At 45.8% G+C, this 23,843-nt stretch overlaps 2 protein-coding genes and 1 non-coding gene across 5 annotated transcripts in view; 2 read left to right on the top strand and 1 right to left on the bottom strand.

The window, feature by feature from the left end:
• Positions 1 to 1,786: 1,786 nt before the first annotated feature.
• On the bottom strand, positions 1,787 to 1,949 carry LOC125732343 (U1 spliceosomal RNA). The gene has a single exon (XR_007391725.1). It is a non-coding gene; the product is annotated as a U1 spliceosomal RNA (small nuclear RNA).
• Positions 1,950 to 9,295: 7,346 nt separating this feature from the next.
• On the top strand, positions 9,296 to 10,579 carry LOC125728494 (eukaryotic translation initiation factor 4E-1B-like). The gene has a single exon (XM_049005431.1). The coding sequence runs from the start codon at positions 9,508 to 9,510 to the stop codon at positions 10,165 to 10,167; it is 660 nt and encodes a 219-aa protein (XP_048861388.1). The 5' UTR covers positions 9,296 to 9,507; the 3' UTR covers positions 10,168 to 10,579.
• An 8,804-nt stretch (positions 10,580 to 19,383) lies between these two features.
• The window catches only part of bicdl1 (BICD family like cargo adaptor 1), a 34,653-nt gene continuing 30,193 nt past the window's right edge, over positions 19,384 to 23,843 (top strand). For 2 of the 3 annotated variants that reach the window (XM_049005430.1, XM_049005426.1), the window contains exons 1-2: positions 19,384 to 20,410; positions 22,275 to 22,490. In XM_049005430.1, coding sequence (XP_048861387.1) covers positions 19,985 to 20,410; positions 22,275 to 22,490 — 642 coding nt within the window. In that variant the 5' untranslated portion in view covers positions 19,384 to 19,984. The remainder of the gene's footprint in view (positions 20,411 to 22,274; positions 22,491 to 23,843) is intronic. The other variant, XR_007389126.1, reaches the window with a different exon arrangement.

Raw genomic sequence — 23,843 nt, 5'->3', positions numbered from 1 at the left:
TTTGACCATTTGGCGTTCCCTGTGCGATGTGTCTAGCCTTTAGTATCTGTTCAATTGTGGCCTTACATTTTGGCTGTTAAGCGAAATAACTGGAAAATAACCCACTTTTTCGGTTGAAGCTGCTTAATGTCGTGTTTTTCTAATGGGGGTGTTGGGGAGTTACAGGCAACAGTGGCTGTGTCCTTCGTCTTAAAACGTATGTGCACTTTGCTATTGCGATCCTATTTTGGGGTAGGAAATTTCTGTTCATAAAAACTCAAAATGGAAAATGCTTCTGTACATTTGGTAATCTGTGAGCTCCAAATCAAATTAGCTTTTTGCTGGATGAAGGAGTAAGACCGATTTTTATTGCATATATGTAATATAAAGTGCTATAAATCCCATTTTCTTTGAAATCAGCTGAAGGAAACCGTTAACGTGCTGGACAGGGAAGTGCCACATTCACACTCCACGTCGTATGTTTAATAGCGCAATTGGACTTTGGGTAAATCACTGTCTGGATGAATAACTGCGAGATGAGGAAGCACTTCGCTAGTGACGCGAAGGAAACAGCTTGCAGAACCTTGGCGTTATGTTTTTGACGTTTTATGGAGCCTCTGTCCGACAGGTTATACGACACCCGTAGGTATATGGGTGGTGGGGTGTCCGGTGATCGGAAAAGATAATACGCATCACAAGTGCAAGTATAGGCGATTTCTTAGCGCTTCTCGTCATAGGATGGTTCATAAGCAAATGCGTGAGACGTGACACGCTGAACTCGAGCGCACATGGGCCGAAGGCGCCTGAAAAAGTCACGACGCAACACATGCAAATTCATTCAATTATTATGCGGCTGATTCAAACGACTCATCTCCGGTCCTTATGGGATACAAGCTGTTGCTAGATTTTATTCTAAATTCACTTAATTTTCTCTTAGCAAAAGGACAAAGCACACGCGCATTTGAAATAATTATTATTTAAAAACGTGTTATTGCGCGTTATTCACCATTGACTCGTGCAGATGGCGTGACACTCCTTAGAACGTCTTACAGAAGTTCTTAAGACCTGTTAACACGCTCCTCAACTGACCAGCTTTGAGAGAATATATAGCACCCCCTTGTGGCCAGAAAGCGGGCGGTTCTGTGGCCCGTTTAGGATTACGTAAGGGCCAAGGCGGCTCAAAGGAGCTGCTCATTCTCCAAAGAAACTTGCATAATGGATAAGAAAGGCACGCTTGTTCGCATGAAAGGAAAAGCACTGCGGATAGAGAGAGAGGAGGCGCCGGGTCATGCCTGTGACTAATCCACCGGTGTTACATAAGCTTCGTCCGCGCTGCTCAACAAGCCTCGTCTATAAGGAGGCTAACCAAGACACCCCCACCGAGTAAAGCTGCCGCAGCGAGATCCATTTATTTCACACTGTGACTAAAAGTTAAAAATTACATATGCATAGGATACAGTCGCGCAAAAATTTGAATCCGTAAAAACAAGTTTATTCACTTTCAGCTTCGAAATCCGGAGTTTGCCATATTGGAGCCGATACAACTTAAATACAACTTAAAATTTAGTGATCAGTGGTCATTGTTGACACACCACACAGTGCACTACAACGAAATGTGTCCTCTGCATTTAACCCATATGTGACAAAGCAGGGGGCAGCTAATTCAGCGCCCGGGGAGCAGTGCTGGGGGGCGGTACCTCACTCAGGGTACCTCAGTGGTGCCTTGCTGGTCGGAGATTCAAACCTGCGATCTTTCAATTACAAGTGCACTTCCCTAACCATTACGACACCACTGTCCACAAGAAATCAGGCGAGAGCGCAAACACAGCCCCCCACTACCAGAAATTATGCAGTGGAGATTCCCACATCTGGGGAACTGGCAGGGGTCAGCACAGCCGCAGTGCGATGGCTGGACCTCGCCCTGGGTGAAGCACCTTCCTGATCACGGTATCTCCCTGCCAGGTAGGTATTTCTCACTTTAAGCATGTGAACAAGACTATAGAAAAGCTCCTGATTTCCAGAAAACGGTGAAGTCTGAGAGAGTGAAAGCAGGTATCAAACTGACTGGTCATTATGAATTCAGGTCTTTCTGGAGCTCTAAGCCTGCATCTGCATATAGCCGTATAGCACACTGTGCGTGTGTGTGTGTGTCTGTGTGTGTGTGTGAGTGTCTGTGTGTGTGTATGTGTGAGTGTCTGTGTCTGTGTGTGTGTGTGAGTGAGTGTGTGTGTCTGTGTGGGTGTGTGTCTGTGTGTGTGTGTGAGTGTGTGTGTGTGTGTCTGTGTGTGTGCGTGTGTGTGTGTGAGCGGTCCCCATAAAGATATGTTTACCTGACATGTGCGTGCGTATGTGTGTCTGTGTGAGTGTGTGTGTGTGTGTGTGAGTGTTTGTGAGTGTGTGTGAGTGTCTGTCTGTGTGGGTGTGTGTCTGTGTGTGTGCATGTGTGTGTGAGCGGTCCCCATAAAGATATGTTTACCTGACATGTGCGTGCGTATGTGTGTCTGTGTGAGTGTGTGTGTGTGTGTGTGTGTGTGTGTGTGTGAGTGTGTGTGTGTGTGTGTACATGTAGCTACAGAAACCTGCATCTAATACTAAGTTTCTCCACAGTTTCATTTTCTTAAATCTAAATCATTCATCCAGGCATTTACAGTAACTGGCAAATCAGCACAGCTTGAATGAAAATGTGGTTTGATGATATGGCAGTTTGCACAGCATGTGTTACATAGCAAATGTCAATCTCCTGAAAGGATGTGACCAGTACCTTCCACCGTCCTGTATCACAAAAGAGCACCCAGGCAGCACGCTTGCATTGCCTGTGGTACGATGATACAGGCGCCGTGACGTAGCTGGCAAAGAGTCACAGCTCTTGGGTATTTAGGCTGTTAAGACGAATTCTTGCCTGGTTACAACTGCTGGAAGTGAATGACCAACAGATGATATATTTTGATTATCTGATCAGCAGTATAGGAAGTAGCAACACTCAACATTTAACAACAACAATACAGTAATAAGAGGAATATGTCTGTAGTAAGGACTGTAATAGGACTGTAGATTGTGTTCTACATTGTCATAGCAAACATTCATTGGAAACTAGAAAGTGTGTAGGGTCACACGCATTTACATTAAACCCGCTACACACAAAAGGCCACACGAGGCTTTAAAAAATGGTTGCACGGAAAACAAACTAAGATATGGCAGCAGAACATAAAAATCTGCCAGTTGTAACGTACAGGACAGAACAGAAGTGCCGGATCATAAGCTCAGTGGGGATGATTTTCCAGCTTCTCCGATTTCACGACCTGTAAAAGTTCCCTTTCATTACACTGCACATGGCGTGCAGACGCTGTAGAATGAGCACATTGTCTGTGCTTCACCACCAGGTTCCCTAAATGGCAGGAGCTGCCCAGTGTCTACAGGGACCAAGGACATGCAGCTGTAAACCTCAGGCTTTCCCACTGTCCTACTGCATTAAAATATGGATGTAGAAAGACACCCACAGGCATCATAACGTTACTGATGATTACCGTTGAATACTACAAGTGTTTTCTTTGTAAATTGTTAAACACGCACACGTACCGTATTTGTGCCAAAAGCCTACAGAATCACACACAGGCAGCAGGTTATGGTGAGGCTGCAATGCCGCATGACAGGTTGCCAAACATAGAGACAGATATGATGCTTTTGCTCAGCAAAATGATAAAATAACAATGTCAAATCATGCAGCATTAAACAACAGCATCTCTTTCAGACGTAATTAAAAATATTATATAATGAACAAAACTAGAGTCTTGTATATTGCTTGCCATCACTATTGTTTCACTCCTAAAAAGCAAAGGATTTAACAAAAAAGGCTACACTGCCCCCTCCTGACAAAACCACAGCATTACAACATTGTTCCTTTCAATATTGCAGTTGAGAAAGATGTTTGAATAGTGGCAGAACCTTCCACAGCCTTCACTTTTCACTTGCTTGAGGATTCTCCTAAAAAAGGGCCAGGGAATAGTTTAAAGGAAAGCGATTGCATTTGGTTTTTTGTTCTCTCCCCAAAGTTTTCCGAGCCAGCAGCTCAGCATGACTGTGTATCTTATCATCCATCTGTTCGATTGAAGGAGCAGCAGCCAAGGACATGATCTGCGCTGCCCGGATTCCCAGGGGGCCAGACGTCGGGATTGCACGCGTCACTCTGTCCGCTTTCAGTAATCACAGCTCCAGATCACTGCTCTGCGTGAGCCACTGTCCATCAGAGAGTACTCAGAGATGCATTCGCAGGCACTTAGAACGGGTTCCATCGCCAATTCACAAGATCCACGTGCCACGGGTGCTGCACACAGATGATTGGGTTTGGCAACATATGGACAGACAGCCCAACTAAGCTCAGCCCAAACTCTAGAGAAGTTCCTATGCATTTAATAATAATCAACATGAAGTAGAACATTTATGCAGGACTTGTAGTGCCAGGCAGATCCAGCTTGGCAAAGACGATGCAGATGCTGAAAATATAACCATGCAGTACTAATGACCCAAACAGGACACAGCAAACAGAGGCTCATGCCTCTTTGGCCCAGTGGGCTCTCTGCAGCGAGTTCCCCAAAACACAACCGCCATCATGTGCCGTGACACTCTGTCTCACTCCAGAATCACAGGCGGCCCCCTAGAACATCGTAGAGGTCACCAGTGTCACTCTGAGCAAAGCCAGAAGCAATTGGGCACCTGACAAATCAGTCGTGCTCCCTGGCTTCAGAAGGGCCTGCTGACACTCTCAACGCACGCCTTTGTCAGTCAATGACAAGCCTATTCCGCAGCACAATGTACACGCCAGAAAACATTAATGGCATACTCACTCAGTACTTCAAGATAATAACTGCTAGTACTGTTCATGAATAAGTGCCACAGTGCATATCAGTCAACGATTTGACAATATGAGAGATACTGAATAGGTTGTGTCTTCAGAATTATAGCTAATAGCATACTATCAACAGCAGTGGGATTTAAATGGTAGAAAAAAAAGAGTAACTGTGTCAGCATGCTTACAAACAGGGCGGGACGATAACAGGAAACACAATATGCACAGTGATGTTTTCTGACACAACACAGAACTGATGGTTACTGAGAATATAGTCACATACTACACAATGGATTCATTCTACACAATAAAATTGGAAGTAATGATTGCACCATTAAAGCATGTTGCCTGTTCCTCAAACCATTCCTGATAGTAATTTTTGCGGTGTGACAGAGGACAATATCCTACTGAAAGAGGCCACTGCCATTGGGGAATACCACTTTCATGAAGGAGTGCACTTGGTCTGCAATAATGTTTAGGTAGGAGGTATGTGTTAAAGTGACATCAACACGAATACCAGGACAAATGTCAGAACCTAAGGCTTCCTGACAGAACATGACCCAGAGCATCACATTGCTCCCACTGGCTCACCTTCTTCCCATAGTGCATGCCGGTGCCATCTCTTCCCCAGCTAAACAACGCACATGCACCCGGCCACCCACATGATGTTACGGAAAACGTGACTTGGGGTGTCAAGATTGAGTCAAGATTGAGTCTTTGATGGGGCGAAGACCAAGTCAAGACTGAGACTTGGGGTGTCAAGATTGAGTCTTTGATGGGGCGAAGACCAAGTCAAGACTGAGACTTGGGGTGTCAAGATTGAGTCTTTGATGGGGCGAAGACCAAGTCAAGACTGAGACTTGGGGTGTCAAGATTGAGTCTTTGATGGGGCGAAGACTAAGTCAAGACTGAGGCCTTGTCCATGTAGCTTGTTCTATGTGCTTTTTCGTCCAACAGAAAACATGACTTGGGATGTCAAGATTGAGTCAAGATTGAGTCTTTGATGGGGCGAAGACCAAGTCAAGATTGAGACTTGGGGTGTCAAGATTGAGTCTTTGATGGGGCGAAGACCAAGTCAAGACTGAGACTTGGGGTGTCAAAATTGAGTCTTTGATGGGGCGAAGACCAAGTCAAGACTGAGACTTGGGGTGGCAAGATTGAGTCAAGATTGAGTCTTTGATGGGGCGAAGACTTTGTTTGATATTTCATTATTTGTAACAAGCAGAGACTGTTATATATAAGGGTGCCTCTGTGGTTACTGCACAAATTTTGTCCTTCCTGGAGAGGGAGACATTTTATTATTCAATATGGGACGATCCCATGGTAACTCTGTTCTGAGGAGAACAGTTTTTTTACCTTTGCGGTTTCGTAAGATCGGTAGAGTTTTAAACCAGTCAGCATTAAAAAACAAAAGAGAAATGATTTGTGCTGTCTGAGTACGCCTGCCCTTCTTCTGCTGGCGGAGCCTGATACGTATAAAGCTGATTATGATATAATAAACCGATCAAAGAACTCATAAAAATTTCAATTCAATTTATTTTTATATAGCGCCTTCCACAACAGAGTCGCCCTAAGGCATAGCCCAAGGGTGTGTTGTGATACATTCCTACATCATTAAGAGTAATACAATATACGCTGCTCGAAAAAAATGAAAGGAACACTATTTAATCAGAGTATAACATCAACTCAGTTAAACTTCTGGGATATTGATCTGGTCAGTTAAGTAGCAGAGGGGGCTGTTAATCAGTGCTATGATCCCCAGTCTAGGGTTGAGGATCAGCAGAAAGGTTAGGGAGATGGGAAGATGAGACAACCAGGGAACGGGATAAGGGAACACGGGAAACAAAGGGATCTTTTTTGTCGTTTTTTATATGTATTCACAGACATGTTTACAAAACACGAGGTGCAACAAACTTCGGGAGTGACCCAGGCCAAAAAAACAACCAAAACAGCTAACAGACACGTCCCAGACTAAGCTAACTCTAAATGTAACGAAAACAAGAGGAAACGAAATGACAAAGACGGTCTAACTCCCTAACGAACACAACAGTAAACACCACGTTCGCAGAAACAAAACGAGCAGCTACTCCTTACGCACCTAACAGACATACACAGCAAACACACAGTCCAAAAATACGGCATCCGAAGGGGCGAGCAAAGAGGGCAGTCAGGAGCCAAGCGAGAGTTCAAACACCACGAGACAAACAGACCGAAGGCAGAAAGTCAAAAACAGAGAAACCAAAGCAGTCATACACAGAAGTCAATCAGAAGTAAAGCAAACCAATACAACAAAAGCAAAAGCAAGAGCTGAAGCTGGATGCGATCAGCAGGCTGTATCCTCCTCGAACGGAACAGAGGGCCAGGGTCAGAGGTCAGAGGGCGGAAGAGATGGTGCCGGAAACCGGGAGGCGGGTTTGGTGTTAGTAAAATTAACACCAGGTGCATTAGAGGGGCAACAATGAGACGACCCCCAAAACAGGATTTAACAGGTGGAGGCCACTGACATTTTTTCCTTCTCATCTTTTCTGACTGTTTTTTTGCTAGTTTTGCATTTGGCGACGGTCAGTGTCACTACTGGTAGCATGAGGCGATACCTGGACCCTACAGAGGTTGCACAGGTAGTCCAACTCCTCCAGGATGGCACATCAATACGTGCCAGAAGGTTTGCTGTGTCTCCCAGCACAGTCTCAAGGGCATGGAGGAGATTCCAGGGGACAGGCAGATACTCAACGAGAGCTAGACAGGACCGTAGAAGGTCCTTAACCCATCAACAGGGCCGGTATCTGCTCCTTTGTGCAAGGAGGAGTAGGATGAACACTGCTGAAGCCCTACAAAATGACCTCCAGCAGGCCACTGGTGTGAATGTTTCTGATTGTTTGGTCAGAGACAGACTTGTCCTTACTGGGTGGCCTGAGAGCCCGACGTCCTCTAGTGGGCCCTGTGCTAACTGCCCGGCACTGTGGACCCGATTGACATTTGCCATAGAATACCAGAATTGGCAGGTCTGCCACTGGCACCCTGTGCTTTTCACAGATGAGAGCAGGTTCACCCTGAGCACATGTGACAGACGTGAAAGGGTCTGGAGAAGCCATGGAGAACGTTATGCTGCCTGTAACATTGTTCAGCATGACCGGTTTGGTGGTGGATCAATGATGGTCTGGGGAGGCATATCCATGGAGGGATGCACAGACCTCTACAAGCTAGTCAAGGGCACCTTGACTGCCATTAGGTATCGGGGGGAAATCCTTGGACCCACTGTCAGACCCTACACTGGTGCAGAATATGCAGGCAGTTCCTGGAGAATGAAGGAATTGCTACCATTGACTGGCCCCCACGCTCCCCTGACCTAAATCCAATAGAACACCTCTGGGACATAATGTTTCGGTCCATCTGACGACGGCAGGTTGCACCTCAGTGATGCCCTGGTCCAGATCTGGAAGGAGATCCTGTTGTCTCATTATAGGAGCATGCTCTGACGCTGTCAGGCATGCATACAAGCACGTGGGGACCATACAAACTACTGAGTATGATTTCGAGTTGCTGCAATGAAATTTCAGCAAAATGGACCTGCCTGCCACATCATTCTTTCACTTTGATTTTCTGGGTGTCTTTGAATTCAGCCCTCTGTAGGTTGATGATTTCATTTCCATCAAATTATGTGGCATCCTTGCGTTCCTAACACGTTACCCAGTCCGTATCAGTATAGATATCCAGCATAATTTTTTCCCCATTATCATCTGATGCGTTTCCTTTAATTGGTTTGAGCAGTGTATAAATGCGATAAATCGGCATAGTACAAGAGTTAACACAATACCCGCGTAACTCGTAATGGATTCGGGGTAGAACTAACCGTGTCAGGCCTGAAGGATGACCACTTTCATTCCGGCTGAGCAGTTTAGAATGTTCTTGTATTGCACAGCACTACTTTTGTGACTAACATCGATCGCCAAATCGAATAACTATTGAAACCGACATCTTGTCTGTTATGAAGAGATTTCTTAGGTTGTGTTGCACTGTGATCGACAGTCTTTTCAAAATATACTGTATAATAATGTATTACAGCCAAAACAAAGTGAACAATAGAAATGTTATTATTTTATCAATTGGCCTATTTTTATTATTTTGGAGTCGGATAAATTAGATTTTTTTTTGTTGTTGTTGTTAAAAAACTCAATTTAAATTTACGAGTCCGAATCATAAACGCTGTAGTTCGAGACTGATTCATGATGGAGTACAAATGCTTTCAATTCCGAGACAAGACCGGGTAAGTAAAAAGTGGCATCAAACCCGGACTCAGGTTATCCAACGCTGTACAACAGTAGAAAAGCACCCTGTAATAGTTAAGATTTGTTAAAGATACGTTTATAACATTTACAGATCTAACATTATAAGTCATATTTTGTTGGAATAACTGCTGTTAACGGATATAACGCGCCATGCGTTCGATGTCAAACAAATCTCTGGAGGGCGGTGATAATCTTCAGATGCAGAGCTGCAGTCAATCTAGCAGCAGATTGGCGATGGAGAAGAGCGGGCTTCCCCGCCGCACCTGCCTCAATCACGGGCTCCCTCCTTTGGCGTCTCCGCCAGACCTGCGCTTGAACTGATTACTTGGCTGCTTGTGCACAGCTGAGGTTCACTGCAGTTTACTGTTTGGAGCTGAGCTGGTCCATGAAATAAGCAGCATGTCGGATGCAGCGGGGCAGATGTTAAGCCTGCGTTCTGAAGATGGTGTGCAGAGCAGGAAGGATGTGAAGGAGGACGGGGAAGCCGTCGCTGTGCTGAACACCCATATCAAACACCCATTGCAGAGCCGCTGGGTGCTCTGGTTCTACAAGAACGACAAGAGCAAGATGTGGCAGGACAACCTGAGGATCGTCACCAAGTTTGACACGGTGGAGGACTTCTGGGCGCTGTACGACAACATGCAGCCGGCGAGCAAGCTGTCGTCGGGCTGCGATTACGCTGTGTTCAGGGACGGCATCATGCCCATGTGGGAAGACCGGCGCAACAAGTGTGGGGGACGCTGGCTGGTCACGCTGTCCAAGCAGCAGCGGCACTCCGAGCTGGACCGCTTCTGGCTGGAGTCGCTGCTGTGTATCATCGGCGAGGGCTTCGGCTCCTTCAGCGGCGACGTGTGCGGCGCCGTCATCAACATCCGCACGAAGGGGGACAAGATCGCCGTGTGGACCACCAACACGGAGAACCGCGAAGCCGTTATCCACATCGGGCGCAGGTACAAGGAGCAGCTCAACTTGCCGAAAAAGCTGGTCATCGGGTACCAGGCTCACGCCGACACGGCCACCAAGAGCAACTCCATCACCAAGAACAAGTTTGTCGTGTGAAGTTCCCACAGCTTGTGAATTTGGTGAAATTTTTTTTTTTTTTTTTTTCGGTCTGTCCCGTACACGTGCTTTAAAATACCCCATAATAATCGCGGATGTGGAACACTGCTATGACCCAGCATTTAATTTCTTTTCCCTTTTATTCATATCAGAACTTGCGTTGTAAGACCAGCTGCTCTGAAGAACATTTGTGAAAACATTTTGTTGTGGGACTTGTTCAGCCACATGTTGATTGCAGCTTCTTTTTGTCATAAGCAATTAAAGTCATGGGGGGATGAGAACTTCTGCAAACAAAGTTGGCGGTCGTCTGTTTATTCAGTTTGCCTTAATCCAGTGCTGGTTGATCTTGAATGGCTGCATCTTGGGCTTTTTAGCGACATGTATTTATCACACACTAAAACATCATTTGCCATTGCCTGGGAATTTGAAGTGTGGGTCATATGATGCAAGGTTACACAGAAGGCAATGCTGGAGTAGCTAACTGTAACGCTGCGTTTAAACCTTTTAGTTGCGTTTTACATATCACTGCATTAGACTAACATCTTTGCAGTTCTCTTGATCTCTGGTTGTATTGTTCAATGGGTACCTTTCAAAGATATGAGCGGGGTGGGGGCAGAAACTACAGAGACCTAACGGAGAAATGACCCCCCCCCCCACTCACTCTCTTTGGGGGAAATGAAGACCGAATCCTTGTCTGATACTGTCCAAATTGCTCACAAGAAACACCATTTCAGTCGGTGGCATTAGTGCAAAAGTAATAAAATACGCTTGACTTGTGAAACTCCGAGGTACGATGCCAAATAGTAGTAACAGAGCCTGCCCACTGGTCATCTATATAAATTAGTTTTTCACACCCGAATGGAAGTTTCCATATCTACTTTCATGGCATCGCCACACGATAGCTTTCAAACCAGAATGATGACTGCTCGGCTTTCTATATCAACTAATCCTTGGTCTATTAGTTGGATAGATTGGTTAATGATTTCAAAGTGTTTTCTTATTAACTGTAGCGTTTTCTTTCACCGCATTACAGGTAAGGATTCACAGTTTCATTTCTCACATGCTGTCGTGGATTCGGGTGGATCGGGCACGGGAGCGTGGCATGGTGCAGGCTGGGAAGGAGGAGGAGGAGGAGGAGGGCAGGCGCTGGCAGCTCAGGGAACACAGGCGTTTATTTAAACTGAAAACACTACAAAACAAAACAGACCTCTAGGGATCAAACAGCAAAATAGGAAAAACAAAGACTACAAAAAACTCAGGGCAACAAGGAGCAAGCAGGGAACAAAATACAAACATTAAACCACACAGGGAAACATTCTCAATACAACTGAAGTACTCCACTGACACACAACATTCAACAAGACGTACAACAATGATCCACTAGGGAACTGAAGTGAGGCAGGAACTTAAACACAGAAGGATACAAGAGCAACACAGGAGAGGTGGGAACAATTAACAAGGGCTGGCAAAACGGGCAACAGGTGAAACAATGAATCAACTCAAGGAACTCAGAAACTAACCGGAAAACTAAGAACTGACAAAGAAACAAGGAAACAGCATATAAGCCCAAGGAAACTGATAAAGGCGGGTAAAACAGATCCAAGGCAAAGCAAAAACCCAAACTGAAAACGAGCCACAAACGAACCAGCAAAACTGATAAATGAAACACTAGGGAACAAAAATCTACAAAAAATACAAAAACAGAGGTAGAGGAGGTGGGATCTGAACACAAAGCAGAGGGGTTTACAGGTAGCCACATGCTCAGCTCATTGAGCCATGCGGCCACTGGGGAAAAGGGGAAACACTAAAGACTGACAACAGGGAGGACGTGACGTCCAGCGACACCCACTACCCAACTAGTGGGAAGACAAGAAAGACTCAGACATACGGGTGCCGTCCCTGACAAATGTACAGTATACAGTCTTAGCTCAATGGAAAGCTTCAAATCTGCAAGTTTTTTATACTATTTTTGAGCCTCAAATTGGCATGAGGGCGTAGACTATTTTTTTCACTTAATTGGGAAGAAAGTACTAGAAAATAATGTAGTCTTTACCTGCTTTCAAACAAAACAGTGTGATATTATTTAAAGGCGTGTAGGAATTACGAGGTTCTGAAACTACATACTAATTTCTCTCTTTCAATCCGCTTCATTCATAAATATAGCTTACAGTGCACCTCGAGTCACTGGCAGAACTATAGGCAGTGCAGCCACACTGAGGCCCACAGGAATCGGGGGCCCACTGAGGGCCGATGGACCCTTTTGCAGGGAGAATCAGGAGACTATTGATCTAAATCACAAAACAGGTTACATTGCATTATGAATTACCAAAACCAAACTATACGCATACCCAAATATATATGCAAACCTGTCTCCTCTAACAACATATAAGTCAAACGATATACATACACACACAGATATATATATATATATATATATATATATATATATATATATATATATATATATATATATATATATATATATATATATACAAATCTGTCTCCATCAGTGTCTAGTTTTTAATCTTTCTTTTTTATGGTAAGGCTGTAGAAGTTCAAGGGGTGCAGAAGTTCATGGTGGTGCAGTGGTTAGCACTGTTGCCTCACACCTCTGGGTCCCAGGTTCGAGTCTCCGCCTGGGTCACATGTGTGTGGAGTTTGTATGTTCTCCCCATGTCGTCGTGGGGTTTCCTCCGGGTACTCTGGTTTCCCCCCACAGTCCAAAAACATGCTGAGGCTAATTGGAGTTGCTAAATTGCCCATAAAAATGCATGTGAGTGACTGGTGTGTGAGTGTGCCCTGCGATGGGCTGGCCCCCCATCCTGGGTTGTTCCCTGCCTTGTGCCCATTGCTTCCAGGATAGGCTCCGGACCCCCCGTAGGACAAGCGGTTTGGAAAATGGATGGATGGATGTAGAAGTTCATATTGTATACCTGAAGGATATTTCACAAAGATACATAGCAGATCTATCACATTTAACCATAAAGGGTAAGACGCTTTGTTGGTCATTTTTATTGTATGTCTAATTTTGGCTTTTATATAAAGTCTTTAAAAACATTTACCATGCAAGAATCTAATATTTTCCACTATTATTATCTAGTAGTATCAGTATGTTCGGTATTTTGACCGTTGTGAAAATGATGACACTGTGGCATGCCTATCATTGAATCATGCTTGTGGGAGAATTACAGTTTGGAAGAGAATCTCAAATAAGGAGTGAAATTCATACATTTTCACACTTTAAAAGGTTGGGGTCACACAGAAATTTCCTTTCTTTTGAAAAAAGCAAGTTCTTTGTCCATTTTGTCCAGATAACACCAGCATGATCAGAAACATTGTGTAGACATTGCTAATGTTGACCAAATGACTATCACAGCTGGAAACAGCTGTTGCTAATGTTGACTAAATGACCTTCACAGCTGGAAGCGGCTGTTTTTAATGGAATATCTACATAGGTGTACAGAGGCCCATTATCAGCAACAATGAGACCTTTGTTCTAGTGGAATGCTGTGTTTGCTAATGCAGGTTTATCATTTTTAAAAGATTAATTGATCATTAGAAACTCTTTTGTAATTATGTTGACACATATGAAAATTGTTGTTTCTGATTAAAGAAGCAACTGGCCTTCTTTGGGCTAGTATCTGCAGCATCAGCGATTGTGGTTCTATTACAAGCTCAAAATGGTCAGAAACAAAGAACTTTCTTCTGAAACTCATCAGTCTATTCTTGTTCTGAGAAATTAAGGAAATTAAATTGCCAGGAAACGGAAGATCTCTTACAATGCTGAGTGCTACTCCCTTCATTCTAACCACAATGGAAAGAGAAGAGGGAGGCTCCAGTGCACAATTGAGCGAGAGGGAAAATATATTAGAGTGTGTAGCTTGAGAAAACGACACCTCGTAGGTCTTCAACCGGCAGCTTCATTAAATAGTACCCACAAAAGGCCAGTCATAACGTGAAGAGGCAACTCCAGGATGCTGGCCTTATAGGGAGAATTGCAAAGAAAAAGCTGTATTTCAGAATAGCCAATAAAAATAAACGACTGAGGTGCGCAAATGAACACAGACACTGGACAGAGGAAGATTGGAAGAAAGTACTACGAATAGACAGATCTAAGTCTGAGGTGTTTGGATCATAAAGAAGAACGTCTGTGAGACGCAGATGAAGTGAAAAGACGCAGGAGGAGTGCTTGGTGACATCTGTCAACATGGTGGAGGCAAAGAAATGGTCTAGAGCTGCTTTAGCGATGGTAAAGTGGAGGATTGTACAGGGTAAATGGATCTTGAAGAAGGAAAGCTACAGCATCACTCCATTTTGCAACGCCATGCCATACCCTGTGGACGGTGCTTAATTAGAGCCTATTCTCCTTTCACCTGTGTCGTCTATAGGACTGATCAGCCCGACAGTCCCAGCCATCTCAGCAGGTGGAGTTAATGTGTTGGAGGTGTGGCAGGTCAGAGCCAGTGACCATCCTGACTTGTCCTACAACAGGACAGGAATCCGCTGTAATGTAGCTTGAGAGATGAAATTTGACTTTGAAAAATAACTTGCCATGAAACAGTAATCTGTTTGAGCTTCCCAAAATGCAATGACAGAGCCATGTAGCTGCAATGGTAAGGAAGGTAAAGCTTACAAGAAATCACTGCAAATTATCATTGTTTTGCTTCCTGCAGAGCAGAAATGGCAGTATTTCTCAAAGGAGAATTTTTAAAATATAAACAACGAACATCTAAGCTCAGCAAGGTGTGTGTAGATCTAATTCACATGTCAGCTTTCATCACAATCAAAGATGACGGTACAAAGGCCATTTGCTGGATTAAAAGAAAACATGAAAGAGGCTGCTCTTTCCGAGAAAGCTAAAGGGCATCAGGGTGCCATTCTCACAAACTGCTGCCGCACCATCGAGGGCAGTCTGACAGCAAACGGTAACCTGATGGCTGAGGGTCTCAAACTGCCACAAAGACCAGTCAGGATGGTCACTGGCTCTGACCTGCCACACCTCCAACACATTAACTCCACCTGCTGAGACGGCTGGGACTGTCGGGCTGGTCAGTCCTATAGACGACACAGGTGGCCCCCAATTTCACTTGTATGTAGTGATCTTGGAGTTCAGACGTTCCTCTACTTACGAACAAGATACGTCCTGAATGGCCACTCGTAACTTGAAATGTTCGTAAGTCATTATTCAACATCATTTTAAGGGTATACGCAAGTACTAAGAACTAGGATGCTGGGAGTACGCAGCTACGCTGCAGCGCGGCAGGAGTAGCGGCCAGAAGTCGTACTGGGCGGAACTGGAACGCCGGAAACAAATTGATGTTGCGGACAGGAAACTGGAGCCCAATGAACACAGTTTGCACTTCGTTCGTATGTCTGAAAGTTCAGAAGTTGAAAGTTCATAGGTAGAAGAGTGTCTGTAATGTCTTGTTGAAACTATTACATCCCTCTTTTCCCACACTATATTACACTATCTGAGACCCTGTATCACAATAACTTGATTGAATTGTCCAAATTCATGACAATAAATATTGTAGGACAAACAAAGACTTCTCACCAGTGGTGGTAGAGTCAGTACGCTCTTAGAGATGAGTTTTCCTGCTTAATTTAATGCCTACAGGTGGTAGACAAACGGAAACACCACATGAAGCACAAGCTCATATCATAACTGCAAGCACAGCTGCAAAGGTGAATTGTGATGGAACTATGTAGCTAACAGTGAAAAATCAGTCAGTCCCTGAAATCAGTTGCAAAATCTGCAAAATCAGTTAATGTGTGAATGGGAACAATATGTGGCCGATGCACACAGATGTGTGGCTGGCGCAGGGAGCACCAGAGCTGGAGTCCTGGACAAGGGGAACGTGCACCATGGTCTGATGGCTCATATGTTACCCCACCCCAAAGAATGTCTGCAATCCGGAGAAAAACAATGTGATCAATATTGCCAACAAACGGGTACAACTTAGTGTATTTTTCACAAATGAAGTTATCCAGCTAAAATGCATTTCAAATTAATTTCAATTGCAATTTAATTATGGCTCTCACAGATTTCAGTTTGGAAAGAAAAGCAAATTAGATTTTCCGCCAGACATGGAACGCACAGCAGAAGAGATACAGCAAAGACCCCCTTGCTAGTCAGCTTTGATCACAATCCATTTACGCTGCTTAAATCAGCAAGGTCAAACCTGATAACACAAGGCTACATGCTTAGACTGGATAATGAAACCACACAGAAGATAAAGGGTTTGGAACCAGATCCTTATTTTTGTTAGTCTTACTGTAACATCAGATAAAACTATACCAGTGCCTGTACATTAAATATTAAAACCTGAAAAATGGGCTCACTGGCCTCCTTTTGTTTGCGACATTTTATATTTAATTTATACTTCTGTGAAAGCCCAGGCCCAGTGGTCAGAAAGCCCTGGCCCAGTGGTCAGAAAGCCCAGGCCCAGTGGTCAGAAAGCCCTGGCCCAGTGATCAGTAAGCCCAGGCCCAGTGGTCAGAAAGCCCTGGCCCAGTGGTCAGAAAGCCCTGGCCCAGTGGTCAGCAAGCCCAGGCCCAGTGATCAGTAAGCCCAGGCCCAGTGGTCAGCAAGCCCAGGTCCAGTGATCAGCAAGCCCAGGCCCAGTGATCAGAAAGCCCAGGCCCAGTGATCAGCAAGCCCAGGCCCAGTGATCAGCAAGCCCAGGCCCAGTGATCAGAAAGCCCAAGCCCTGTGGTCAGAAAGCCCAGGCCCAGTGATCAGCAAGCCCAGGTCCAGTGATCAGCAAGCCCAGGCCCAGTGATCAGAAAGCCCAGGCCCAGTGATCAGAAAGTCCAGGCCCAGAGATCAAACTGAATTCAATTCAATGAATATTCAGTGATAATTCTGTACTGACCACTGAGCCTGGGCTTTCTGACCACTGGGCCTGGGCTTTCTGATCACTGGGCCTGGGTTTTCTAAATAATAACCTAATGCTAATTTTCTAATTTACCTCTGTTGCTAGTTAGGTGAAAACACTAATAAACACTGCAATATTTTAACTGCACCAAAACTTACATTTTTTAGAGCAGTGAAAAAGATCATGCTTTTGGACTAAGGAATCAAACACAAAATAGCATTCAGTTAAGGCAGATTTGCCCTGTATAACACAGCCACTAAGAATTCTGAGAGTGACCCAAATGTGTCTTTCTGATCTGTCATTTAGGACATTATTAAATGATGGCGTCTAAGATAAAGATGCCATTTTTGAAGCTTAGGACATGGTGATACAGAACAGGGTCACTGCCTCTTTCTACAGCCAAAAGCTTTAATAAAGGAACATGTAATAAAATGGGAAATGTTTGTTCTTGTGTTTCCCTCAGAATAGCTTTTGTTCACCCGCTGAGGATTAAGCTCAAAGCTGGATTACGGATTACCACTTCTGCTGTTGCCTCCTACTTCATATGCTTGTTTATTAAGTGACGATTTGTTCACACCCTTTTCCTGCCGTAAGAGGCGTGGAAAGGGTCAGTCAGCTAATAACATGTACAACAACAGGGACGACTGAAGCATATGAGCTGTCAGGGACCCATAATACTCCCAATTAGGCTCATTAACGCCTGCATTATATAAGGCAACGGTAGAGCTGAGCGACAATGAATGACAATATAATGATACAAATAGGCCAATAACACCGAGTCCAGGTTATATGTTTTGGCGAGTTCAGCATACAGAGTCACCAAAGGTGCTATATCTGAAGGATTATTTGCTGTGGTGACTCAGGCCTCCCCGCCTGTCTCGGCCTCTCCCGCACGAGCATATTGGTGAACCCTCCATCTGACCTAATTATCTTGTCTGCTCGCACGAAAATGCATTAAGTATCACATACTACCTGCCGCTCCTTTCTGTACGACACAAACATCACATTTACAAAGAAATGTTTATATCGGCGCTGTCATTCATAGACCAGTGCATATGCCATGCCATGCCATACTATGGCATGCTGTGGACTGTCAAAAAAGAAGAGGAAACAATGTGTGTGTTGATTGGTGCTATTAAGAACCAAAATACTGTCAGCATGACAATAAATAACTTTTAAAACAGGCTACACACGTTGTAAAATGATGCACGATGTATCGTTATTGAACTGAACATAAGGTGGTAAAGAATACGAGATAAGAGGCTACTCCCGAATTAAGCGGCTTTAAGTCACACGCACAGCCATGCCTGTGCTTTACTGTCGGCACAAACATCTCTTCAGAGCAGCAGACATCAGGCTGCTCCTGTAATCTCATGCACGCCTGTTACTTGAGAAACATGCAGCCCCCATTAGCTGATGTATCTCCATAAATGTCAGCAGCTTCTCTAGGCCAGGATCTGAAGACAGATATTGCTGGAGATGAAGTACATGGATCAGGCTTAATCAGACTGTTTACCAGAGGAAGCTCTTGATTGTATTAAAAACGAATCCTCCCAAGGTACACACACACACACATACACATACACACACACACATACACACACACACACACACACACGTCAGGTAAACATATCTTTATGGGGACCGCTCATTCCTTTCTATGGGAAAAATGCTAACGCTAACTATGACAACCGTAACCCCCACCCTGCACTAACCATAACCATAAGTAACCAAGCAAAATACAAGAGGTTTTGCCTTTTTAGTTTTTTCATTGCAGTCACAGATTTTTATTAAATCGAGTTTTCCCTTAAAACTGGTCCCCATAAGGGAAAAAAACGGGAGACACATTGTGTAACCATAAGGTAAGGTATACCCGCTCGCACACACACACACAAACACACACACATGCACATAGACACATATGCACAGACAGACACACACATGCACAGACACACACAGACACCCCCCCACACACACATATGTACAGACAGACAGACAGACACATACACACACCCACACACAGAAACACACACACATACACACACACCGACACACACAAACGGAGACACACGCACACACACGTTGGCATAACTATCCATACCTATTTGATTGCAGTCAGGGATTTTTATAAAATTGAGGCTATCCAAATGGGGACCTAAAAAACCGTCCCTAAAAGTAAGGAAGTGTCAAGTTTTACCGCACTTTCGGGACATTTTGGTCCCCAGATGTGATCTATGCAAACTCACACACACACTGTGCCAGATGCGCAACAACAATAAGTTAATATAATATATAACTTCTTTCAATAAGGTTGAGAGCTTTCGCCCATAAAAATACACTTATCAGCTACTATTTTTCATTGGTCTTTAAGTTTGTAAAATTATCATGTTCAGAAGACCAAAAACAGACCAAAGCAGATCTGACCTGATGTAACACAATGATTTGATACATGGGTTAATAATATTGCAAGGCCACATCACAGGCGCTGCTCTGGTGAATGGCGTTACCGCGGCCAGCCAATAAGGATCCGTTAGTGCGGGATTTTTTTAGCCACGTCACACGCACGGGAGCGCGCATAGGGAAGCAGAGGAGGCGCCGAAGTCGGGAGCGCGCGCTGGCGGCGAGCTATTTCTGAAAATCATTTTCAGGCCACGCAGGATGCCGCTCTTGTAAGACGCGACCATAATGGGGAAAGCGGGTCCCCGGCGTATGTGCAAGGACACACCGAGTGCGTCCATCAAGGCGGTTCAGGCGCGGGTTCGACGCCTTCAGCTCGGCCGTATTTAAAGGGAAGCAGCCCCCGGAGATCCTCTGGCGGATCTATCGTTATTCTGCCCGGGTTTGGGCTGAGAAATCGGGGCTTCGGGAGGGTGAGGCGGGGCTCAGGGAGGCAGCGACCAGAAAAGCACTGAGTATTTCATTATTATGGGGAACTCTATATGGAAATACCGCTGGCGCAGGAATCAGCGGGTCGCCGGGAACCTGTGACACAGCGAACCGGGAACCCGCATCCCGTCCGCCGGCCGGCCATGTCAGCTTTCCGCCTCGACTTGCACTCCCCCCCGGCCGCGATTTCAGCACCGCCGGAGCTGGACAGCGACTGTATGGAGCAGTACCCCCCAGAGCTGGAGCCCGGCGGCCTGGGAATGGCGCTGGAGGAGGAGCTGGCCGCGCTGGCCGGGGAGAGCCTGGAGGACGCCGCCGAGCCCGCTAACGGGCAGGATCCCGACTTACTGTCGCTCTTTCGGCAAAAGGAGAAGGATCTGGTGCTGGCCGCGAAGCTGGGGAAAGCGCTGTTGGAGCGCAACCAGGAGCTGAGGAAGCAATATGAGAAAATGAACAAAGAGCTCAATGAGAAGCTGGAGGTAAGCGGATCATCTGCAGACCATCGGCTCATCTCGCCCATGCGTGACGTGCAATGTGACTGATCTGACTGTAAAACAGTCCGAAAGGCTCCCTGTTAATGAGGCCGCTCGTATTGCCCGAATACCTGTTTGAATTTGCCCAGCTTCCTGTCTGAGGAGCGCTTCCCAAAAAGATAAGTTCGCTTCCACTCTGTGATAACCTACTTGTTACACTGGACCAGACGAAAATAGTTATTGTTTTTTGAGACTTCACGATGAAAAAGGCACAATAATAATAAGAAGAATAATAATGACAATAATAATAATTCTGTTAAAGTAATAAGTGGCATCTAAGTTAAATATTGTATGTTTTTCAAAAAAGCAAATCTATAGATATGAGATATTAAGTCAAACAATACAGTCTACCAGTAAGATAACAGGTGATATATTTCTTGCACCCAAACACACACTTGCTGAAAACTGATGCAAGAAAGTACCAGAAAAAGCTGTCAATCAAATGGCTTGAGAAGTAATTATCACTATTTGACCACATTAGGGTGCCAGTCCTGTCTGCTTCCTTGCTCTGCTCACTGCTTTGATTATATGCAGAAATTAAGTTTAAAACTGCTTTAAAGTCGCAGTTATAGTTTGAAAATAAATCCTCTACCTTTTATATATTCTGATTGCCCCTGTCTCCCCCTTAGCCGCCCACAGACACACAGACACAGACGCACACAGCTGTGGTGACTCATGGCATAATCAGTAAGCTCCTCAATGACGCTGACGGTGGAGGTCTCCGCTCTGCGTTGTATAGCTGTCCCTTCACTCCATGTATAAAACCTACTCCTTCCCAGAGCTCTCACAGGTAGTGGCCTTCATTGCTCCCTGTCTTTCTCTATGTCTACATGCTTTTTCTTGTCTTTTACTGTCTCTCGCCTCTCTCTGCCTCTCCCTATGTCTCCCAGTTTCTCCGTCTCTCCTTCCTTCTCCTTGTCTCTACCTGTCTCTCCTTCCTTCTCCTCATCTCTACCTGTCTCTCCTTCCTTCTCCTTGTCTCTACCTGTCTCTCCTTCCTTCTCCTTGTCTCTACCTGTCTCTCCTTCCTTCTCCTTGTCTCTACCTGTCTCTCCTTTCTTCTCCTCATCTCTACCTGTCTCTCCTTCCTTCTCCTCATCTCTACCTGTCTCTCCTTCCTTCTCCTCATCTCTACCTGTCTCTCCTTCCTTCTCCGTGTCTCTCCTTACCCCTTCCTGCCTCTTCCTGGTCTCTCCCTGTCTCTCCATCTCTCCCGGTCTCTCCCCACCTCTCTGTCTCTCCTTTCCTGCCCCTGCCTCTCCCCATCACTCCTTGCTCCTGCCAGCCTCCTCTTATCTCTCCATCTCTCCTTGCCTCTTCCTGCCTCTTCCTTGTCTCTCCCTGTCTCTCCATCTCCATCCTCATGTGGTTCAGGCTTGACATCTCAATGGAGGCCCCATCAGACTCCTCTGGGAGCGTCTTCGGCTCTGCACGGATCGCAATGTCCTGCTCTGCACACACTTAGAAACAGTCTGTATGATTAATTCATGTTGACACTGAACAGATTGACTCTTTTGTCTGGCTGTAATGGTTGGGCAATCTTGATAAAATCTGATGAAAAATATTAGGATTCCCTTGTCTAATCGCATTTCTCTCTATCTTGGCACGTACGCTTTGCTTATACCCCTGTTGTACTGTTTAAGGCATATTTACTGCTTATTTCACACCATGATGCAGGTGCCACCGTGTCTCTGTGTCCTTCAGTGACCCTCCTCACATCCTGACGTGTAACCTTCCCCACCCCCATGACGTGATGCCCACACCCTCGCGTCCTGAGGTCTAACCCCCTCCTCCTGATGCTACCCCACAGCACCTGGAGCAGGAAAAGCACGAGCTGCGGCGTCGGCTGCAGAGCCGTGAGGGCGAGTGGGAGGGCCGCGTGGCCGAACTGGAGGCGGATGTGCGGCTGCTGCAGGGGGCGCTGGAGAGGCAGCAAGTCCAGCTGCGGGAGGCCGACCGGGAGAAGACCCGCGCCGTGTCCGAGCTGTCCGAACAGAACCACCGACTACTGGAGCAGCTCAGCCGGGTCAGTACCAGGGGGTGGCCTGTGTCTGCAGCTGCTGGTTAGGTCATTACATCTGGATTATTCGGTGCACAGAGACGCTGCCAGTTGTAGTGCATGGACTGAGAAAATGCGCGAGCTGAATGGCTTCTGTGCTAGTTTGTTTAGCTAATAAGCTCACATGTGGACATTTCTGTGACCCTTGGGCAAGTCAGACAGCAGACATGCAATAACGACTCTTCAGCCAGGCTGAGGGGCTGAATCACTGTGTCACGTGGATCCCACCTCTAAGCGCCACAGCACCCTGCGGCGGGAGGGAGTCACGCTGGAGCAGCGGGCTGCGGTATGGGGGTGTGTGAAGTCGTGTGCGGCGGTGTGCGGTCGCCGTTACCGCAGAGCTCAGAGCCTCCTCTTCTGGTCTGGAAGTGCGTGCCTGTCTGCTGCCTGCTGGCTATAATATCCTCTCTTCCTGATGAGGTTACAGAGAGAGAGGGAGACCCAAGCATCTCCATCAGTATGGCTGGAGGGGGGATGTGCTGGCTCCCCATTGGCTGATGCCGGGGAGGATGAGCCGAGCTGTGCTGTGCTGATAGGATGGAGGCAGTGGTGGGGGAGGGGGCTTAGGAACCAGGAAGAGGTTTGCGAGTGTGAGTGTGTGTGTGTGGCAACCCATAGCGATAGAGGCAGGGTGGTCGCTACAGAGCGTCACATAAAAGGGCTGAGTCATCCATGCTAGAGGCATGGGTGCCTGATGTGTGGGATCACATGCACACGTGTACACATACAGACACACATGTGTATACATACAGACACACGTGTATACATAGACACACATGTATACATACAGACACACACGTGTAACATACAGACACACACGTGTAACGTTCAGACACACACAATTATAATTGGATTACTCAGTCATATATAAACACAAATATTCTAACAATCAAATGCATCAATCTGCTGTATAATTGCAGTTAAATTGGAGCAATAAGGTTCTGACTGTTTGAGTCATTTGTTTGATTGGACTGTGAACACCCTGAGTGCCGTAATTTTCCAATAATTTTGCATCTAATTTATGTAGCAGATATTCTCGTCCACTCAGCTTGTCATGGAAAGAAACAGCAAAGAAACAAACAAGCCCACCCGTAGCACACGAACGCTGGTCTGCAGCAGGGCTCTGGGGAGTCGTCACTCGGCTGATATCCCCTGGCTGTGTCCAGGGTGATGGGTAGATTGCAGAGCTTGGCACACTGCAGAAGCTGGGTACACTGTGTCCTGGAAAAGGCGGGCTAAATGCTGGCATATTCGGGGTTAAAGGTCAGCACAGAGGTCTGGCAGAGACATGGAAGCTCTCTGCCACCTGGGGTGAGATGC

Source organism: Brienomyrus brachyistius, chromosome 2, assembly GCF_023856365.1.
Source record: "Brienomyrus brachyistius isolate T26 chromosome 2, BBRACH_0.4, whole genome shotgun sequence".
Lineage (NCBI taxonomy): Eukaryota > Metazoa > Chordata > Actinopteri > Osteoglossiformes > Mormyridae > Brienomyrus > Brienomyrus brachyistius.
Note: the sequence above shows the minus strand (reverse complement) of the source record. Positions and strands in the feature narration are given on the sequence as shown.